General features: G+C 42.9%; 1 protein-coding gene across 1 annotated transcript; it reads left to right on the top strand.

Moving 5' to 3' along the window:
• Window positions 1–409: 409 nt before the first annotated feature.
• On the top strand, window positions 410–14,265 carry cfap221 (cilia and flagella associated protein 221; the record flags this gene model as incomplete). The annotated part of the gene is made up of 24 exons (XM_079185935.1): window positions 410–539; window positions 686–786; window positions 1,041–1,127; window positions 1,248–1,343; window positions 1,591–1,691; window positions 1,909–2,012; window positions 2,677–2,836; window positions 4,774–4,903; window positions 5,053–5,167; window positions 5,369–5,480; window positions 5,732–5,819; window positions 6,940–7,029; window positions 7,277–7,372; window positions 7,758–7,845; window positions 8,085–8,176; window positions 8,558–8,638; window positions 9,023–9,130; window positions 9,253–9,399; window positions 9,533–9,618; window positions 9,753–9,819; window positions 9,980–10,080; window positions 13,128–13,220; window positions 13,312–13,398; window positions 14,114–14,265. 24 exons carry the CDS (start codon window positions 410–412, stop codon window positions 14,223–14,225), a joined length of 2,472 nt encoding a protein of 823 aa, XP_079042061.1. The 3' UTR covers window positions 14,226–14,265.
• Between the last annotated feature and the right edge of the window lie 8,847 nt (window positions 14,266–23,112).

Raw genomic sequence — 23,112 nt, 5'->3', positions numbered from 1 at the left:
CTAAATTATTTCCGTTTTTCCTTATAGGGTCTAGAGTGTTGAATGTAAAAATGTATTTAAATGATATTAGTATTGACTTTATATCAACAGTATGACAGTAAATGTATATAAATAAATATATATTTATATATACACGCATGTATGTAATTACATAAATATATGTATGTGTGTATATATATATCTATAAATGTATACACGCATATATATATACATATACAAAATAAATGTAACTCAATTGGATACACACACATAATAACCTGCTGTCCCTCCGTGTCTCTCTTGTATTCTGATTATAAATTCATAGGTTTTCCAGCACAATGTTTCCCAACACACCGCGGTCTCCTTGTCTGTCCTCCAGCCTTCTGCCATTTCTCTCATGAGGAGCCCGAGCTGACCTTTTCTTGCCAGGATGCAGGTGGCCCCCGCTGCCCCGCAGATACCGCCGGAGCCCCTCAGGAGGGGGGCCCCTCTGCCTCTGAGCCAGCTGGTGGAGGAGAGCAGGAGCAGAGCCAATACTCCCAATCATCTACTGGAATCAAGTACATATTAATCATGACCCCTGAAACCCTCTGATGGAGTCTATTTATACTGTATTCAGCCTCTCACTTAAACATCTTTTAAAAATATATTTATGTAAAACATCTTCGCTTATTACATTTCACTAATTGCTTTTTTCTCCTTATAGAAATATATGCCAAACTGAAAAGCAACAACCTGATCCAAGCAGAGCCTCCAGTGCTTCACTTCAGTGGGTTTGAGCCGGGGAAGGATTCCACAAAGATCCTGGTGAGAAGAATTCTGTTCATATCCTTTTAGTTGATCCTTTTTAACTCTTTTTCACAGGCTTCATCCTGACATTAATTCATCTCATTTGGATTCCATCCAGGCTACATTTTGTTTAATTGAATAGGCACTAATTTGACCCCATATATACATGAGGAGGCACTGTAGACTGGATGTAAATACAGAATATGGAAATGCTTTTCTCAAGTGCACACGATTGGATGGAAAATCTCTTCTCTCCTCTTCCCCTCTCTCAGAAACTAATCAACATCTCCTCTGAAGTCGTGAATATTCACATCATCCCCACCCAAACCAAGCACTTCCAAACAACTTATACCAAAAAGGTATGTTTTTAAATTAGAAGTTGCTGACCTGAAACTAACATTACGACTCCACTTGGCAATCAGCGCAATCAGTGTCGTTTCTGATGATTCAACCTCGTTCCCATCCGTCTGCCTCCCAAGTATCGGCTCATCCCGGGCCTCGCCTACACACTGAAGGTCAGGCTCTGTCCAGACGAGTGGCGTTACTTCTACGACTGCATTCGGGTTCACTGCAAGGTCAGGATCCAGCAGCTTACACACACATCTTTAGACTTTTGGCATTTAGTGCAAGCTGGGAATCACAAGTGAGTCTCAAAGCAAACAGTCAAACAACCACGAGAAAGAATTGCTTGCTGCTTTCACTTCTCTGCTTCGATGATGCGTTCCCATGTTTGCTCTGAGACTTCTTATCTGTCTTATCTCCGTACCTTATCGTGTTTCCTCTCTCGTCTTGTTCTTTCAACCCACCCACACTCTTTCCAAGGGGGAAGAGAACCTGTTGATTCCAGTTCATGCTTACCCTGTCATCGATGACCTGCACATCCCTCCTCGTATCGACCTATCAGTCGTACCACTTGGGCAAAGGTGTGTGTGTGTGTGTGTGTGTGTGTGTGTGTGTGTGTGTGTGTCGTACAGTATGTGTTGGGATCTTCAGTGGACTGTTTTTTAACCTCCCATCTGCCTGAGGGCTTGGCTGTCTCTTTGTATTCTTCCATACAACCAAGCATGCTTCCATTCACCCGTTGGTGTCACACCACAGACAGATGTTCTCATCTGTTGTTTGTTTTCCACCCGTCTCCAGTGTTCGATGTGCTATTCCTCTGAGATGCAGCTGCCCCATCGACTTTGAGTTCCAGGTGCACGTTATTGATCCCCACGAGGCCTTCTCCATCCATCCCCTTACAGGTATGGACGAGTGAAATCATTTCATTTAACATCAACCTGCCGTTTCATCGCAGTGCACAGGATTTCTACATATTTGCATTTGATTTACGCTCTATATAACTGATGCATTTTAGAATTTGCCTTTAAATGTGGAATGGATAAATAAAGTCAGTTTTCCATCGCCGGATCTCAGTTTGCTCACCAAATTAAGGACATAACCCATCAGGAGAGCAGGTGTGCTGCGTTTCCTCAAAACCTTTGACTGGTTGTGTATTAAACAAGTCGCCACAGAAATTGAAGGATGCCTCCAGCTTCCACTGAGCAGTGTTCATGGTCTGGGGAGCATCATAACACGCGGCAGAAACCAGCACTTAGAATTACAGCTGCAGTTTTAACTGAGGTACAAACCTGGAATGAGAAGAAAAGATACAAATGAGTATTTCTATTTTGGAAGTGCTTCTGTTTTTTCCCTCTCTACACAGAGAATACACCATGGCCACGTTACACACCGACATCTTACAATTTAGAATATATATGTACTTCTACCTCTTTAATTGTTTGCAACTGACTTAGATTGGGAGGATTGTGTGCTGTGTTTAGCCAATTGTCGCTAGTATCTTAATCAGTGACGGAGGAGAGCCACATACACAAACACCCTCTCATCCCTGTGGTCCTGCTCTTCCAGGTGTGATACCAGCCAACGGCGAAGAAAAGATCATGGTGACCTTCAGTCCTTTCCAATATGAGACTTGTCAGGTCACCATCCAGCTGATCATCTCGCAGTTCAACAGCAGACCGTACCTCTGTACCATCACCGGGAGCTCCGCCCCTCACCTAGCCCTCAGGTGATTACAGCGGTTGATTGTTTAGTAGAAGGATCCGAAGCTCCATATGTTTTTAATGCGGTGTAACCAGGCGGCAACCTCCGGGTCTGAAAAGTGAAGCTAATGCTGAAGTGCCTTAACTCTCTCTAGTGTCCACCAGGGGGCGACTCCTCTAGTTGTATAGAAGTCTATGAGAAAATGACTCTACTTCTCTCTTGATTTATTACCTCAGTAAACATTGTAAACATGAGTTCTTTGGTCGCCTAAAAATGGTCTTATTCAGCATTCAGTTGTAGCTCCGCCCTCTCGGCTCACTTTTTGTTGCATCAAAACAAGATGGCCTACATTCTCTGACTGTAGCATCTTGTTGTGTTTCTATGTTATCTTATGATACTGTGCTATCTCATACTGCAGTCTCTGCTCTCTCCACAAGGTCCCGTCCACTCTATTGACATGTTCCCGTAGAATCAGACAGTACATCTCAGTCGACTAATTGGTCGTTTTGAGAAGTGTTTGGTTGATAAGTCATTTTTTTTATGCATTTTCACGCTGAAAGACTTCTTTCCAAGAAACCAATGAGCACATCACTGGTAAACACAAGATTTAAAGTGGTGCTTTTATGTGATTCTTTGTAGAGAAACTCAAAATCAGCTAATCTATTAGTGGACATGTGAGTGTTAGTCGACTAAGAATGTGTCAAATCGAGGACATCCCTCATCTCAATACTTCAGTCCCAGCACACATTGCTGTTATAGAACAACGTGAACATAGTTCACTTCGTTCTTCCCTGTGGTGCTTCATTAGGTCGTCATGAGAAATGAATGACCGTATGAAATGGTCTCTCCTTGCTGTCCAGTAGTGAAAACAGCTCTCAGGTTTGTGTGTGCAAACTCATTAACAAACTAGGTGGTCCATGTTGGGGCACCCAACTGGATTCAACTGGAAAATGGGCTTGTGTGCTGATTAGAAGTTCCCATTAGTTTGTTTTTATTCAGCCGGTGTGAAACCTAATGTTTAACTCCGTTCCCATGAGAAAAGATGGTGCCATCCATCACACAGCAGTAGCTCCATCCACCGCGCTGTCTTGGTGTTATCTCGGCCGAAAGTTAATAATTCATGAAAATAGCTCGGCCGCTGGTGCAGCGATATCGAGATGGATATGCCTCCCGATGGATGTTTAGCATATTATTAAACATTCCCCCTCTGTTTGTCGTTCCCCGCGGTGGAACCAAATAAAAGATGAGATGTGTGCTGTTGAAAGATTAAGAAATGTTTTTCCAGCTGGAACCAAGGGCCCGCTACTCACTTGTTGCTTAGCGTCCCCTGCCTGACTTATCTGACTCAGATGGAGGCTGTTCTTAAAATACACAGATCATTTTAATATCTCCACCGACTTTGCGTCCATGTTGCATTTTCCCTCATTCCAACACCCAATAAATCCTGAAATCAACCCAGTAAATCTTTGGGACGTTTATGATGTTGAGCTGTGATTGGGTGAGAAGTGTTGAGTCAATAAAGACGCTCTTGTATCTATATTGAGATGTCCTTTTTAATTATCACCCAGCCGCCATTTACACGAAGGGGTCACTGACACAATCTGACAGCTGAAGAAATGTAAACATAATGAAAATGAATTACCTGGCTTCTGACCTCATAGCTCAGCCTCCCCGCTGTCCATATATCATTGTACAAACAACCCAATTTAGAGCCGCTGTCATCCTGGACCTCAAAACGAGAACCAGCCAATTACTGGGCTCGCCACCACCTCCCCATTGTTTCATTTTCCCATCCACTGTCTGTTCTTCCAGATGCTTCCACCAGCGGCCTCAGATTAGTCGCAAATACTGTCACTTGCAGTCAAATGAGCGTTCTGTATTGATGAATCTATTTTTTGCCATAATTAAAACAAGTTTGTCCCTGTAATATTGTACTTCGCTGCTTATTTTTCTGCATCATAGTGAGCTGGGGAGCAAGTCGGGTCATGGAGATGCAGTGCCTGCAGAATACAAAGGACCTTCACCGGCCAGCCAAACGCCCCCTCGAAGTAAAACCAAATGCAGGTCGACCAAGGAGGCGGACAGATCCAAGGTAGCGTAAGTGGTTCAGTAACAGTCTGATATTGTGAAATAGGAGATTAAGAGGTTAATGAATCCATTCTTGTCAGTAGTTATGAGAGGCTCTCTTGCACCTTCATGAAGGTCTTGTTTCATGCTGTTATTTCTTTACCTGTCCTCCAGACATTGGCAGATCAGGCTGGTGTGAAGCCTCCAGTAGATGTCTGCACTCCTGCAGGCGTGGCAAAGATGCTGATCAAAGACACGGATAAGCTCAGCTCTAAAGACCTGAGGGGAGGTAGATGCCCCCCGATGCTTTTACTCTTTTAGCTGAAGGGTTTTTGTGACGTGCATGTCACCTCTACAAACCTGTTGTATGTTATGAATTAACGTATTACGGTCCTGTTGTATTCTTCTTTTTTCTCTGAAGTAAATAGCGTTTCAGATTATTCATATAAAGTATGTCTCTTATTTTGGCGGCGCCCCCTTTTTACTTCAGCCATATCCTGTGGCAGCACGGTTGGTCTGCAGAACAGACAGATGAAGGAAGCCCTCTTCATGAAGAAGGTTCAACAAAACGTGAAGGACGAGCAAGCCAACCAGCTCATGTGGTACAAATGAAATATGAAATACATGTTATTTTAAAAGCATATACTGCATCACATTAACCACAAGCTGAAGATAATCAAATTCAAACCATGAAGCAAATTACATTTAAGTTAAGCAGGAACGTACAGATACATGACAGAACATTATTATAAAATATGTGTCTTGCTTGTATTGTCACATATTACTTTTTTACTATATTGTTTGTTTTTTCAACACGACAACTTTATTAAATATATTGATATATTTGATTCAGGCAAGTCCATCTTGGTAAGGACCCCGTGTCGGAGCACACCAGGCGGCAGATAGCGGAGGAGAGAGAGATGGCGCTGCATGAGTACATGGTGAGGTTTAATGTGGACAGAGAGAGACAGTGTGCCTTTGTCATTCTTCCAGCTAGAACAGTCCGATGTAGAGCAGCGCTTTTCAAAGTACACCCACAGGATTAGTTTGATACTGAGGTGATCTTTAAACGAGATGATTCTGTCCTCGCATGTTTACCTGTTTGTCTTGAGAGATTCAATAGTCCTTTCTGTGTAAGGCCTATTTCAGTCAACATGACATTTATTGGATGTGTCGTACAAATACCAATGTCACAACCCGATCCAGCTGCTGTATTATTAGATCCACACTGTCGTGCTGCGTCTGTGACTGATTGTATTGATTCACGGAGGAAATCTGCAGACCAAGACGAAATAACATGACTTTTGAAATTTGAGTGTGTGTGTTTCCTCAGAAAGAAGTTATTTGAATAGTTGACAGAACTCTCACAGACACTTAGCAGCACTTCCTCCCCCGACTCCTCTCCACCTGCACTGTTTATAACACACACACACACACACACACACAGCCATAAACCCTGCGTTTACAGCCTCATTTCACCACAATAGGGTATTTTATGTGCTGTTTTTATGTGAGGATGATCTAGTATCTTCTATATGCTGTCTTTGGAGTCTTGACTTCAGGCCAGAACATAAATAACTCAACAGAGAAGCCTCTTCTGTTTGTATCACAGTATTTACTGCTCTGTTGCTTAACCGTGATTTAGTTTCTAGGACAAGAACTGGGAAAATGACAAACGGTTTGACTCTTTTTTTTTTTTTTTTGTTGTCAATTGTCATGGTCAAATGATTAATTGATACCTTGACATTTCATTCCTAGAAACAAACGAGCCCGTGCTCCACTGCATTAGTTGTCATGGCTGCGATGGTTGGGAAGAATTACGACATACCTCATCAAGCTTATTTCTTCCTGTGACAAAGAGACTGTTGCCTCTTCAGCCAAAGTGTTCAAGGCATCCTTACTATAGAGGATAAACATGTTGGAATGTTCTTTTTCCATTGGCCATGCACCATCTGTCATTGACAGAACTCTGAAGGCTTTAGCAAAAAGAATAGGAAGAGCAGCAATCTACGTTTTGCTTCCTGCCGTGTACCGAGCTCCCTCTGTACTCTTTTGCTGCAGGTCAAAAGAGGAGATGTACCTCACGAGGAAGACTTTGCTGCTGGGAAGCCGAAACTTTCCTCCAGACGAGTGCTGTGTGAAGCCGGACAGGTAAACGTCCACCGTGGTGTGTTGAACATCGAGATAATACATTGCCTTTTATTCTTTTTTGTAGAAAGCACCTGGCTCTCATTGGTCTCGAATGAAATGAATCTGCAATTTTATTCAATTCAACACTCACATTACTGTCATTTCGAGCTGAGACCTCGTGAAATTTCACTTTATGGTCCTTCACATTTGCACGCGCCAAACGAGCACATGAAAGTGAGCAATAAGTGCGACTTCTGACCTGTTCCAGGCCTGCGATGGAGCCCCGTCCTTCCAGTTTTACCCCAGTTTTCAGTGGGAGCTGAGACGAAGAGCCCTCAGACTGTTCCAGCAGGCAGCACGCAAGGTAAACACATCCAAGGGCCGTATAGTCACCGAGGTACATGTGCAAATGCAGACATGCAACTGCATTTGCATAGATGCACAGATACATCACACGCATACACATACTTTCCCCTTCCCTCAGGAGTGGACCGGCATCCCAGCGGCCCTGTCTCTTTAGTTTAGCCTTGTGTAAGATCCTCACACTAAATATATAATATTCTTTACAGTACAGTTGGTTTTCATGGGTATGTTGTCTTAAAGACACAGGAAGAGCATGCTTCTCTTTATCTAGTGGCATGTAAAGTAATGTTTTCTTTTCTTGTGGAGAAGTTAGAAAAACTTTGTGTTCCTCCTTCTGAGATTCGAGGAGGTGGATGTGACCAGGAGCTAACATCTCTCCCTTGCAGATCGTGATCCGATGTCGCATGAACCGGAGACTGGTCCGTTTGAAGAAGCTGTCCGACAGCATGAAGAACGTGCCCGTGGCAAAGAAAGGTTTTGATTATCCCGTAATCTCCTCATTCAGAAGTAATCTCATTATGCCGTGTCAGTAAAGCATGCTTAATGGAGTTCATTCCCAGAGGTAGAATGTAATCCCCCTCTGGTTATCATGAGCGTCCTAGAACATACATGCATGCCTCATGGACAGGGTCATACATTCAATGTCGCACCGTTTCTCACTGACCTGTAGAAATGAACTTTTTTACCGTATTAATTGTCTCCCTTTGTTTCAGTTGAAGAGGAGACGACTTGTGATCTGACGATCTCGCCAGACAAAGTCTTTCCATTTGCTTTCCCTGTTTTCTCCGATGAAGATGACCCACTGGTGAGTACATGACAGCTGACAGCCTAACTGCAGATCACGAGTTGTTATTGTGAAATGTACTTTCCCATCAATGTCCAAAAATGTAATCAGCAGCCTGTCAACAGGATAGCTGAACCACTTCTTGTCTTGTTAATTGAACTCCTAAACCACCAAATGGTTTGTGACATATGAAAAGCGAGTGCAGGCCTTTGTCCTGCACTTTAAACCATTTTCATGCCATTTCTGTCCCCTTGAAAGACGCCTCTGATCTAGCCGGGGAATCCAAGAGGAAGCTCACTTTCCAGCACTTCGATTAAATCTCATTTTCCAGCAGGCCCGCAGAAAAAAGGCCTCAGTGTTCGATTGAACAAATAATGCCATTTGTCTCCTTGGTATTTCCAGGCTCCCAGTCATTTGGTCCCGGTGCCTGTGGATCCTATTGACGTGACTGTGACAACACGGATTCCTTTCTTCAAGCTTCAAGTAGGCATTGATCACAGCACCGGCCCATCTCAACATCAGGCTTAGCAATTCAACAGATATGTACTCCTCAGTCTGTATTTTGGTTGCACAGCTTATTATAGGGGCTGAGGTTGAACTTTCAAAATAAGAAAACATATATAAAACATACGAGTACTCTCTCCAGCACTGCCCAACAAGCATAATTAATTTAGAGTATGTTTAATGTATTCTGTGTTTGACATTCTGCTTACTTGATTTTACATTTCATACTTAGAACCTGTGACCTCGTATTTAACTGTCTATATGAAATGAATGCAATATAGTTTTATATACACACTAGCTCTGTGTTTCTACGTTCTGTTGCTGTTAGAACCATAATCATTGTTGGTATTGTTCCGTCACTAGGTTCCCCAGCACTATAAGCTCATGGGCTACCAGCCTGTGTCAGCCTGGGATGCTTTTAACTCTTATATGCCCACCACTCTGGCCAGACCACTTCGCACTGGAGCTCCGGTAACTCTGCAGTTCCTGGATTACATCGTACAGATTTCAATATTGGAGAAATATATTTCTTCATTTATTTCTTCGCTCATCCACCGAACCTTTTTTAACATGTCTCTCACTGTGCTTTTTAGGACGAGCTGGTGCCCAATGAGGTCGGAGCGCAGCCTCCCATGACCGTGGAGTCCAAGGCATGGGAGGAAGTGAAGGCTGCCCGTCTCTCCTTCAGCGCCCCCGAAGCTCTGCTCAGACCTTTTCCTGCAAACCCACTCCGAATCTTCGTACGGCTGACATTTACCATCGTTGATACAAAGTCTGAAATAGAAGGTTAAGTGTGTTTCTGTACAGGATACATGATGGATATCGGTATGATCTAAACTACTGTTGCTTCCGTGTTCATTTCATGCGTTTTAGAACCCAGATCCAGGCCTGCAGACCTACAAACCGACCCCTAAATACCTGGAGAGTGAGCTGGAGTTCCACCTCTGCCCCCTGCCCAGGTAATAACACATGAGTAAATAGATATTTATGGTTATAAACTGTAAGTCTCTGTTTAAGTAAAGAAAACTATTTTCTGTGCTTGCATTAGAGAATGCCCTGCTATAGACCGGATTGTTCTGCTTTCCAAATGCAGGTATACGATCCCTAAGTGTGGCGGACAGGCACGAACCCCACACACTCAGAAGTCTCTGGACCACAAGGTAATTTCTTTACTTAGAATTTTTTCACCACTGTACCTTTCCGTCAGAGTCCTTTGTGACGGACTATCCGTACGATACCTTTAATCTGAAACCAGCTCCTGTTTTATATCTGATTGGACTAATCCAGATGTGGCTTGTGTTCTTTCTTTACCACCAACAGGAAGTGATCGAAGGGCTCATGACGTGGAAGGATTTTGATTCGCTTACCTCGAGGTGTCTGTCCAACCAACCAGCTCTCACCAGCGACTGTGCCACACGCAGGTAGGCCAGAACTAAACTTTATCATGAACGTCAAGCTGAACCAGAGGGCCCTCACACTGCACTGACAGCAGCCACCCAGAAGTTAAACCGCAGAGAACCTCCAACTGGACTCTGGTGGGGAGAAAAGTACTAGCACATGTTTACACTGCTTGTTTACAGAGGGGGAAGGGCTGTTGTTCACTTCCGCTGTCCATGTCTTTCCAGCCCGTGGAAGAATTTGAACTTATGACCTTGTGGTAGCGAGTAATTCTAGCTTCTCCAGCTTTTGACATTGTCAGAAGTAGCATTTTCCTGCATATAATATAACAGTATGTAGAGTAGGGTACATCTCATTGTGTCCTCTTCCCCCCAATCACACCCAGTGGATCATTCTAATGTTGTCCGTCTGCACTCACGCTGAGATCCTTTACGTGTCGGTCACATGCTGAAAGCTTTGTAAGACGCAGGCTCATCCTGCTGCTCTAATAAGTGGTCACTTGGAGTAGACATTAATCTTCTTGGAGTAAATATTTATCCTGTCAAATTGCCAAGACAAAGCTCGAATATTTAATAGCTTGAGATCCCATTCATCATGTCACAGAAAGATGACAGCCTCGCCAGCGTTGGACTGTTACATTTATGTTCCGTTGATGATTCAGGGTTGATCGCTCACCGTGGTAGGAGTTGTGGTGCGGCTGCTGTTTGTGGGCGTAGTCGGAGGCAGGCTTTTTACGATGGGAGCGTAGATGTGTGGCGTTTCCTTCTCTGGCTCTCCTTTTTGTTCTTTGGTTTAAAACCCCCAAAAATAAGGTGCATTTGCATTATTTTAAGGAGAGCAGACCTTCTGCAGTAGTTAGGACTACATGGGTGATTACTAGGGTTGTACGGAATAGTTTGAAGCTTCATTCATAACACGATAAATGTCTTTGTTTCCAAAATTCATAACAGGCATAATTATATATCATTCCGTTATCGTGGACAAATATCGTGGCCAACCACTATCTGGTCATATCTTATTCACATTTGAGACATCTAGATGAATGCTGTACAGCACGTTTGTTCTTCTTGTATTCATCAGTTCTACTTTTGTTAAATAGTCCCTGAAGTTTTATATTTTTCACATCAAACTGTGTTCTCTGATTTCACCAACACACACACACACACACACACACACACACACACACACACACACACACACACACACACACACACACACACACACACACACACACACAGAGAGAGAGTTTCTCTTGATTGCAATGCACATTTGATTGAAGTGCGTTGCTACTACTGCAGTACTCTGCCCTAGTTTCACCTTGTTTGACTTATTTTTGAAGGGAAACATGAATTTAAACCTGTTGTACTAAAGACACCGTTTGTGGAGCAGCGTGTTGCCGTATAATGCTTCTTGCCTGTAGCAGTATTCTATACCGAGAGTGAAATACTTTGGCTGTGCAGAATCTAAGAGCCCAGCACACTGTCTTCACTTACACCGCCGAATGATGATTTATTCAATCGTGAGCCTAAATGGACAGTGAATAAATGATGATATTTTGCCCTGGTGTATTAGTGAACACAGCATGGGGCTGTCCCATGTGGTGCACTGTGTGCTTCTCTATGCACCCTGTCACAGGGAATACCACACGCTATACATTCTGGTTCTGACCGTTCAAAGAAATTCATCACATGGACGTTGTAATTTTTTCTCACATGAAACAATTTCCAGTCCTCATTCGACCAGATTCCCAAGTTATTAGGGAATACGCTGTTTGCGTGACGTAGCCGCGAACGCGTGGGTTTGAATCCGACTCCCTGTCTCCTCACCTTTCTGTCTGCTTCCCATTTCTCCTCACCTTCCCCGCGTTACATAATCAGATGCCTGGCAAGGTGTCCTCTTTACGCCTGTCAGCACTGATCTGTGCGATAGCTGTACTTATATTCTTCTTTTGTCATGCGAGAGATGACTCTCGCCCGGCCACCCTGCTCAGTCTTATTCATTTCCACCTGTGCATCGGCGGTTACACTCCCAATCTCTTATCTTACCAACACAAACAATACCATTCGTGTCAGGTGGCAGTGATGGAAGATGAGGGTCAACTTGCCTGCAAGAGAAGAAGAGAAGTGTATGTTTCCCTTAAAAATAATTAAAATGATTCTGTTGTATCTTGACGAGCAACAAACTTTAAAACGGTAACAAAGCGACAAAGCGCCAACAAGCCACTGTTAACTACCTGCTCGGCACCAAACATCAGACAGACGCTGTTAAGAGACGCTCAACACAGCGGAGCGTTTAGCAGCTAAAGAGCCAGACATTTCCCTCAGGAGTTAGCGGAGACTTCAAACCGGGCCGAGAGGGAGCGAATACCAGACTCGCGTTCATAAACCGGACACAATCTAAATGAATAGTAATGTAGCAGCTGTTTCCTAACCAGTCCTGCATACTAAGCACTGCATACTACATACTCAATCACTATGTACTGCGGACTCATTTTAGGATTAAGTATGCCGTTGCGTTCTCTGCATCATATTGATACTACATTACCTCTTCTACTCAGTGTTGAATACAGATTATTTATGTTAATGTTAAATATTCTACAGTACATAATGTTTGTCATCTTCTTGATGTTTAAACATAGTAACTCCCAGGTCTAGCTAAATGAGCTAGCTAACTCACAAAGCTAACGTTTGCTTGCTAACATATGACCAGTTTAAGTTAAGGAGTAAAAGAGGTGATATGAAATATTGTAGGCGTTTAATAAAGTCTTAAAATGACTTTCAAACTGTGCTCTCATGAGCCCGCCGTTCTGAAGTTTCTGTTCAGGGCCGGGGGGAGGGGGGGCTGCTCCAAACCCAAACCCAAACCTGTGTTTCCTGTGCTTTAATTCTATTTTGTGCCCGTAAGTGGCATCAACTTTCACTCTGGAGATCCTTTATCATCCCCGATTTTAAACAACCCTAAGCGGTCCTTTCATCTGAGTGAGATGGAGTAGATATCTGACCATTATCTCGTTCCGGTAATGTGTGGTCTGGCTCTTCAGGGGAGAAAGCACTGTGTGTGTCCTCTATAGGTCTGTCGACTACAGCACAGATACACTTCCACTCACAGCGCCTCCTCCGCTCACCGGCCCTCCCGAGGATCCGCCACCACTAATGGACAAACCGTAAGCACGCGCAGCATCGGCATCCATCGATCTTGTTGTTGGAGGCTTTTCTCTGCTTTCCCGCTCAGATCATGTGTTTGTCTTTGCTCAGGTGCGAAGGCTCAGTGGTGCAACTCACACCAGAGATTATCCGAGCAGAGTTCTCCAATAGCAACCTCACCAGCAGAACAACAGTCGGGTAAGTCTGGCACGGTGTGTGTGTGTGTTACCAAGACAGAGGTTTTTTAGGCAGAGGGATTGCTTATTTACACGTCCTATGCAATAAATAAGACGGATGTTTAAGCACATACAGACATGTTGTGCTTTTAGTTTGAAGAAGGGGAGTCACATGGAGTTAATGAATGTGCATCTGGAGTTCCGTCCCAACAAAAGCTTCCTGGAAGCAGGAACACTCTTTTCATAACAATGAAACCAATACATTCATCTTGTTCTTATCTTTCATCATTAATCTGGATTTATTTATACTTGTGAAAATTCAAAGTAACTTCTGGATACTGTAACAGTCTTTCAAGTCTAGATGTTTATGATGATATCGGGATTTTTGGGCTAAAATCACCATCATATTGCATATTTATTTAGGTTGATCCATCCTTTGTGTGTGTAAATTTACCACTTTAATCTCAGAGAAGATCCTCGTTTTTATTTTGTGCATTTAGGCCATGACTTTAATCTCTCTAAATATCTATAATATTTTAATATCATTTTGTGTCTAGAGGACATTTTTTAACATATTTTGACAAATGAATACTAGTTCTAGCTGGGATTACTCATTTAAAAATGCTGCATTTTTTAATCAACAATACTGCTTATTAGCGCTGAATCAGCCTCTAGTTTACCAACCAGTCCTCTTGACCACTTTAAATTCCTCCGTCTCTTCCATCGCTCTGTCACAGGCACCAGAGGGAGCTTCAGATGGAGTTCAACCAGATGGGGAGAAGAGTGATGGCCAGGCTGCAGCACTTAGGAGTCATTGACACAACTTCACCGGGAGAGGACTGCGAATAGGCTAAACACCCCCCACACACTTCCAGAAACACCTCCAAACACGCTCTGTGCACACACACACACACACACACACACGTGAATAAACACAATCGCAGCATTACAAATACCATCCTACTCACCGATACCAGACTCTACATTGTTTGCTTTGCCACTTGCCGTGAAATAAAACCTGGTTACTTCATCGCCCACGCATAAGCCTCTCTCCCACCCACTCACAATTACAGAAAGCTATTCCTACAAAGCCTGGAGATTCGTTACCCCTCCACCCACACTGATCCATGTATAAGCACAGTTACAGTATATTCTAACAAGCTACCTAACGTTACTGACAACTACATTCCGTTCAAGACGATAATCCTGCGTCTCTCTGCTGTAGTTCATGGTGTCGTAGAAGCGAGTGAGCAACATGAAGCTCATTTCTTTTAACCTGTATTGTGTATTGTATTCATACTGGATTTCTGGTGACAGTTAAACATCATTGACTCTTTTTGTTCTCAATGCATTAAAAAGTCATGAATGAGTTTTGGTTTTGTGTTTTGTGATGAGATTTCCGTTAAATGAGTTCTTAATATCGATTTGTGCTCAAATTCGACTTTGTGTAACCACTCGCTGATTCATCGCCAGCCCAGGATATTATTTCTCAATTAATTTTGAAACCTTGAAAGTTCACTATAGTAAAAGTTTGTATTCATGTGGTCGTACGAAGAGATCTGCTTAGGTCAGAATGAAATGCTCAAAATCCTGTGAACTCACAGGGCTGGTCATGTGACCGCGCTCACCCCTAGAGGGAGCTCCAACTCTGTGAGTGCCACAGTTCGAGGAAGACGTGCACATGTATCTGTTCTTCACTGAGTGTGTGTGTGTGTGTACTCAGTGTGCTTTAGAAAAATAGAGTGCTAGCACACTGCTTCTTTGAACTCCCCTCTCCAGACACAAACACTTCACATACTTAATAATAGAAATGGTCACATCTTTTAGACATGGGGCTGTACCCACACATGAGTACCAAACCCTATAGTTAAACCGCTTCACTGTCGGAACACAGCGACGCGACACTAGAGGGGGGTTTACAGGACCGAGCTTTCACTGCAGCTAAAGAAAGAAAGAGAATCCATTCAGATATTCATCGTACAACATGTCATTGTATTTTTGCGCGCTAGTACAGGTTGAGACCTGGAAAGTATTCATGGGAATCGATACTACAGCTTCATATTTAATGAAAGCCACAGCATTGAATAAGTAATAGATTGTGTAATAATAGTAACAGGAGTGTGTGTGAGAGAGGAAACTGTATGTTTGATGTGCGCGGAGAGAGAATGAGGAGATACAGTACTACAGCCTATTACAGTCTGTCTGTATAATTCATTCACCCAGCAGTCAGCAGCTTCCTTTCACGGGCCACTTTACCGTGAAGCTTTGACCCCGTTAATGTACATCTATTTTCTCCGAAACTGATGGAAACATTCGGCGAACTGCTGGCAGTGAAAACGGGAAGTGTTGCTTCAGCCGGGGCCATTTGTCGGTCACCCCGTTTCAAGAAGGTAGCCTCGCCCGGTTGACACGCTCGCCACGATGACCTCGCCATCCTGAAATGCCTCTGTTGCCGTCTCTGACCAACAGCAACAGATGTGACTGCAACTTTTAGCAGCATCCCCCCCCCCCACACACATCTCTCTCCCTTGAACGCACTCCATCCCCGACTCACAACCGCCACTCTTCCTCGTGGCGTCTTCTCACTTCACACATTTCAGTGAATTCCTCCATAAAACTTCCTGGGAGAGAAATTGTGTGGTGGTTTCGGTGGGCTTCGCCTCACAGTAATGGCCCCTCAGAGATACCACGTTCTCCCTGAAAATTCTTTGACTGGCAACCCGGAAACTTCTGTCACAAGCTGAAAACACGTTTCAAACGTTTCCGACTTTGAACAAAGTCTTTGGCGTAGTCCGTGTTTGAAATGGCTTTAAGTAGAGCTTTGAATGTCTTTAAGACCTAAATTGTTTGGCCTTGAATATAAAGCACAGGAAAACAGCTTATTGCCTATTTCTTTAAATCATTTTGAATTGATGTCCGTGTTTTCAGCCAAAGAGAGAAAAGGATTGAGTGTTTATTGAAATGTGTCAGGACACTGTGTGTGTCTGTAGGGACCCAGTGATTAAGAACATCAAATTTCGGCCTTGATGCCATGTCAGCAGTTTATCCGCCCTGAACAACTTTGCTCTGAATGAAAGCCCTGACATCTTCACCGACTCTCAGCCGAAGGTCATGCGGAGCCTGCTCTGCGTCCTGTCCTTGATGATAGAGAGGCATAATGGCTCTGTGGCAATGTCAAGGTGCCCCGAACCTTTTGGCAGAGTGCAAATCACTAAAAGGCACCGTCTAAATGAAGCAAAGCGTGCTTCTGTCAGCACTGGGTACATTTAAGAGGAAGAACCGAGCCGGCACGACGCGGACCGACTCTTCAGCGCTGCTATACATGTAGGCCTATACACCATAAACAAATATACCAGAGTACCAAGTATCTAAACGCTGCAGTAACTAGCTGACGAGTTAGCCACAGCTAGCTTTAGCTAAAACTACGCTACTACTTATTTTTCTCTAGCTGTTGCCTGTTTTTAATATGCATTTAATAAAAATAAAAACACACATCTTTGTAATTCAATTTTGTAGTTCCACGTAACTAAAGACAGGATCTCAATCTGCTATACCGCTGCTAATGCTAACTAGCTTAGCAGTGCAGTGGCGCTACCATCTCTGCTTTGAATCCAGTGGAATTCTTGCTATTTTATGTGGTGAAGATACCGTTAACTCAAATACTTAAATATGTTGAATAATAAATACATTTGTGATAATGGTTTCAATAAATATTGACAGTAGATAGACCGTCATTGAGCAAAATAGATGCATTTCATTCTTATAAGCAAAAAATGAAAAGAAAGTTGAATGATGACCGCTTATTTGTAGATGTAACATATTGTTAAAAAATGTTTAGGTTGGGTTCATGTCTGGTAGAAAGATGGTGTGAAAGCAGGAGCACATGCACTAAACGTGATTGCTTCACGATTGAACAATTGATTTATTCTTTCATCAACTCTTTTAAATCTACCGTACGGTGCTCAAAGTGAGTGAATGGGTTTGCGGTCTTGAAGAATAAAAGAAGCCTGACTCTCAGCATCATAATTTGGAGCCAGAGTGCTGTGTGATTTTTAAAAAAAGTGAAGATTTAGTCCTTCTTACTCTATCATTGTGCTGGGAAAAGCTTTTTTCTCTTTACTTTTTCTTTTTAAAAGCCAGAGTCCTCATCTAACAGGCTGGAGCATCTCTTCATACCCTTTAGAAAATGATGAGTCACCTCTAAGTGTAGAGGTAGTCGTTCTTTGTTTGACGTACTTAAAATCATGTTATGTGTTGAATGACGTCTTGTTGTCTTCTCCACACATAATTACCTTTTCTTCAAATGTCCTTTTTTCTCTTAATCATACTAAACCTTTAAGTGCCTCATAGGAGGCAAGACGGAGTCCCTCAGTGATTAGTGTACATTCTTTAAATTGCACTTAATTACCTTCATCTGTGACGCATTAGTTATCATGTGGTATTTTGAAATGTCGGTGTTGTGCGACCCTTGACCAAGCCTGAGGCAATGCAAAACTTGGTTGCGGTGCTTGTGTTGCTATCAGTCTCTGCTGGTTTTATAAAATGTTTAATCCTTACTGAATAATATCAGTCAAACATGTAAATCTACAATTAACTCGGGCAGGATAGCTTAAACCACTTGATGTATACGGAACATCAACAGTCCTCCATCTCTCACTGAGGAAATATTCCCCCCCTTGCCATTGCATGAAAATGATGAGTCAGAGATGTGATGGGATAGATTCTTCACTCGGCCTTGCCACTGGGTGTCTTTATTTCAATTTCCCCGAAAGATTAGTTTAAGCGTAGCCCCCGATTAGCCTCAGCGCAGCAGCGCCGGACAGAGCTGAGCCAGAGGGGGATCGTCTCGGCTGAAGGTGAACCGTGACCTGTAGGTTCTGGCTCAATCAAATCACTCAAACAGCGTCTGAGTTTACCTTCAGTTTGAAGCCCCTTTACCTCTATCTGACAGGATTTACTCCAAAGAACCCGGAAACTCAGAATCACGGAGATTACTTGCCGGGTGTTTCTTAGGCTTAACACCACATGTGAAAGTGGAGATGACTGAAAAACAGAAGGATCCAAATAGGAAAAACCCAACCGGCAGATGTCACAATGCCCAACCAGACGGACTAATACTGTGGATTCTGAGAAAAGAGGCTAAACAGAGTCTGGGTACTCTTAAGTACCATTCAGTAACAGGGCTAAGGGACTGTTTGGCTGTCCATGATGTCCTTCATCTAGAAGTTTTTGTTTCTGAAGGGCATCAGATAATATGTACTCATGCTATGTGTACATGTTGAGTGCTAAGAGGACTACGTTGATTCTTTAAAAGATGAAAACTGTGGACATTTGCAGTAGTAGTTGCTTGATAACCTGTCCACCAAGTGGCACTGCAGTACCCAGAACTGCTTTCACCACACAGGTGAGGCCCGAGTCCCATTTCTGTCGTTGTCCTTTAGTGGGTCTAACTCGGGGTACGACATACCGGAAATACGATTCCTATTAATACCTGGAAATGCATTTCCAAAAACGCACCATCCAAAATCTGAATCGTAACTTGTCAGTTTGGTTGTCAGGGGACCGGCGACGTAAAGAGCAACGCTTTGGTTTCAGGTTGTGAGGAGTGTGCACTGTAGCATTAAATAGGCCACCGACACAAAGCGGGGACCACATAAATCCCCCTGACGTTTCTGCGGACGCAAATACAAATGTTTGTCTGTGACCAGGGGAAAAAACTAAACAAACAGCAAATACAATCCTCTTTGTTTTTGTGAGAGTGGGCAGGAATTACCTTGGATAAAAAACCAGTGACTGACTCGATGATGGCTGCAGATCCAGCATCTTATAAGCTTGTATCACTGGATTTCAGGGTTTCAAAATGTTTCTCTCTGCTCATTTATTACATCTAAACATTCACATTTCTGTCCGTCTCAGTCAGAGATAAGAGAAAGTTCATTAAGCCGTCTGTATGTCTTGATCTCAGTTGTGCATCTGTGTGTCAAGAAATATCTCCCAGAGAAGGAAATTGGAGCTATTTCAGGCTGTTTTTCTGTGAACGTATCTTTCTATTTAAGGTAGAGCTTTACAAGATGTCGGGGTCAGGACCCAAATCACTGCTGCTTGCGGGCATGTGAGATAGTTCCCGCCACCTTATTAAAGATTCTCCTGTTCTCCTCACGTCGTATGTGTCCCGTACTCTTGTGAAATTGTAGGGTTCTCAAAATGTCTACACCGTACTCCCCTGAGACAAATTACTATCTATTCCTATACTTGATAAATTGAGTTATTGTGATTCATGGAAGGCCTTGTGCTATCCTTTTAAGCGTTTTATTGAGACAGTGAGGAGGGTGACAGGGAAGCAGTGAGCGGAATACAGACGAGATTTGGAAACAAAGCAGAAACTGAGCTTTGTGGTGCATCTTTCCTTGTCGAAGACATCAATATAAAAGCCTGCAGGGTGAGATCCAGTTGCCTGATGCCTGAACCTGTGTATTAACTAATAGTTGATCCCCACCATGTAGTGACCGCACAGATAAGGAAACCTAATAACAATACTAACCATCAAGTATAATAATCTTGATAGAAATGTATAAAGTAAGAAAGTAAGAAATTCCACGTGTGCTCACTGTTGAAAATTTGCAGCGTAACATTTTATTTATTTTACATTAAAAATACTGAAACAGTTGAAGTTGTAGTTTAAGTGGTAGTTAAAATACAAATACTGTATGAAGTTGAACTAGTTTTAACTTCAGCACTGAATGAAGTGTGAAAGCGGTTGAAATTGAATTTGAGGAGTAAGAAATTAAAGTCGTTGAAACGTCAGTTGAGTATATGATGAAAGCAGTTGAAGTGTCATTTGAGGAGTAAGAAATTAAAGTCGTTGAAACGTCAGTTGAGTATATGATGAAAGCAGTTGAAGTGTCATTTGAGGAGTAAGAAATTAAAGTCGTTGAAACGTCAGTTGAGTATATGATGAAAGCAGTTGAAGTGTCATTTGAGGAGTAAGAAATTAAAGTCGTTGAAACGTCAGTTGAGTATATGATGAAAGCAGTTGAAGTGTCATTTGAGGAGTAAGAAATTAAAGTAGTTGAAACGTCAGTTGAGTATATGATGAAAGCAGTTGAAGTGTCATTTGAGGAGTAAGAAATTAAAGTAGTTGAAACGTCAATTGAGTATATGATGAAAGCAGTTGAAGTGTCATTTGAGGAGTAAGAAATTAAAGTCGTTGAAACGTCAGTTGAGTATAAGATGAAAGCAGTTGAAGTGTCATTTGAGGAGTAAGAAATTAAAGTCGTTGAAACGTCAGTTGAGTATAAGATGAAAGCAGTTGAAGTGTCATTTGAGGAGTAAGAAATTAAAGTCGTTGAAACGTCAGTTGATTATAAGATGAAAGCAGTTGAAGTGTCATTTGAGGAGTAAATACCGAAACGCACTCAAAGTGTATGACTTGTACGCGCGTGCATTATGAAGTACACCTATTGCTTTAGATTGCCAAACATGCACCCAAAGCAGTTTTGAAGCACGCAAAACTGCTTCGACACCTCTGCTCCGTCCTTGTTTTTGTTTTTTAACCGATGCTGTTTTTTTGTTTGGTGAGAGCTAAAAGGAATAAGAAGCCATGTATTTTCCCTCATACACACTGTTGCTTTCACTGGTTAAAATGAGAAATGTTGCCGGTGGTAGGTCACATCAGCCGCCACTACTTAACGTAAGTTCCGTTTGTAACTTGAGGCGTCTTGAGGCAAAGATTGGTCATGTAACGCCTCTGTAACGCCACTGTGCAACAGCGAGTGGACCAATAAGTCCAACAGAGTGTGATAAATCTTCCATCTATCGTGTGACGTCAATTTCACATTATCTAGTTAAACTTTTATCTATATCATGTCAATAATTTAATCTTATCCACTTTATAGTTTTTAACCAGGCGCTTCATTATTTAGATGAAGTTAAAAGATTAAGGGGGTGTCTGTAAAATCAGCGACCTTTTCCTAAAATACTGCCGGTTTTGAGGTGTTGGCATTTAAACCTGACGCCTGCAGTGCGCCATAGGAGCACCATTTGACGTGCGTCCAGCGAGGCGGGTCAATTGTCGCTTTCAGCGCAGTCGGGCCTTAAGAGATGAAAGCGGTTGAATGTCAGTTTAGGAGTAAGTAATGGGTGCAATTGAAAATGTCAGTAGAGGCAGCGATGAAAACACTTGAAATGTCAGTTTAGGAGTAAGACACGAATACAAGTTAAACGTCAGCTGACATTTAAGTTGTAAAAGTAGTAAGCTGACAGTGAAAGCAGTGAAAGGGTGCGCACTGTGAGCAGTTGAAGTGTCAGGTGGCATGTAAGTGAGCAGAACATTTTAAAACTTGAAATTAAGTTTTCTAGGAAGAAGGAAGGCGGAGCCTCCCCATGGACATAACGATGATAATTACTTTAAGAGCGTGCTCTGCTGAAAGCGAGTACGCTAATTACGGTTTTCTCCGATGGCACAGTTTCGTTGTCATGTTTCTATAATCCTTGACGGCCCTTTTTTTTTAAAATTAGGGTCATTAACGAGATGTGAACCTGCAATTCTTGGCACAAATCCTGTGCCACTACCGGGGTTAATCCTGCCAAAAGGCCAGGAGTAGTACTGCTCTTATCACTTGGTGTGAAAGCGCTGCTTTCAATGCCATTGTAGTGTGAGATAATTAGAAACCCTAAGTGGTCTCAATATTGGTGCCGTTCTTTCAATTAAAGCCAACCCTCTGTTGACTCCATACGCTGTGCAGCCATATGACTTGAATACTCACATGTTTACTATAATAACCCAGAGAGTCACCGACGCTTAAGGACTTAAATCGCTCCAGTGGAGAGCCTCGAGATGTGTGTGCTGCGTTCAACAACAGTTACCAACGCATGAGTGCTGTAGGAAAAAGCTGTGTTACGTGAGACACGGAAGAACATAACCCAATCAGAAGGGTGGTTACTTGCAACTTGTTTTCCGCTAATTAGCTTAGTAACCACAGTACAAACACAGGGAAGGAAGCTTTACTCACTCCAAGCCGTCTATCCAATTACTCAGCAAGATAAAGCCCATTGTGTCCAACAGTATTCCCACCGAGAGTCTGCAGTACTACAACACAAAACCCTTCGTTCTCATTTGTTTGTGCAGGTTAGGTCCTTTGAGGAAGGGAGGTCCACACAAGAACAATACATAACACATAATTACCCTGTGAAGCTAAATATTGCTGCCTGAGACAGACTACCAAGGGATTTGAGGAATCCTCTCAACTCCGTTCAGACTTGCTGTTGTAGCATTTACTAAATGGATGTAATGCACCACCCGATCTGCTGATCGGACAACAGGACAACAACACAGGTCAGATCCATCGCAGTGACAATTGTCATTGCGATGGCTGAACCTCAGAGTTACGTGAGGAAATAGATGGGAGCTCGGGCTCCTCTCGGTTGCGTGCCTGGCACTGAATTGACTGTTTGCTATCTGTTTTTTTGTTTGGCTCCGTTCCTCTCTTCCCCATCTGACACTTTTTTTCGAGCAACAGAGCTCCATATTAACCACCGACAGATTTGCGGATCCTGACTGGGCGCTCTGCCCTGATCGCAGATCACAGTGGGTTTGTTGAACCCCGGAGCCTTTTGTAGCTACGTTCACTGTGAGAACAGGCTCTCACTTTTGATTTTCATCAGACAAAGACACATGTTAGGAAATCACTGAAGCTCTCCCTGCTGTCGAGTTATATTCAACGCCGCCTGGACAAGT

The sequence above is a fragment of the Pholis gunnellus genome (assembly GCF_910591455.1).
Source record: "Pholis gunnellus genome assembly, chromosome: 24".
In the NCBI taxonomy this organism is placed as follows: Eukaryota; Metazoa; Chordata; class Actinopteri; order Perciformes; family Pholidae; genus Pholis; species Pholis gunnellus.
The sequence above is the reverse complement of the archived record's forward strand: the minus strand, read 5'-3'. Positions and strand labels throughout refer to the sequence as shown.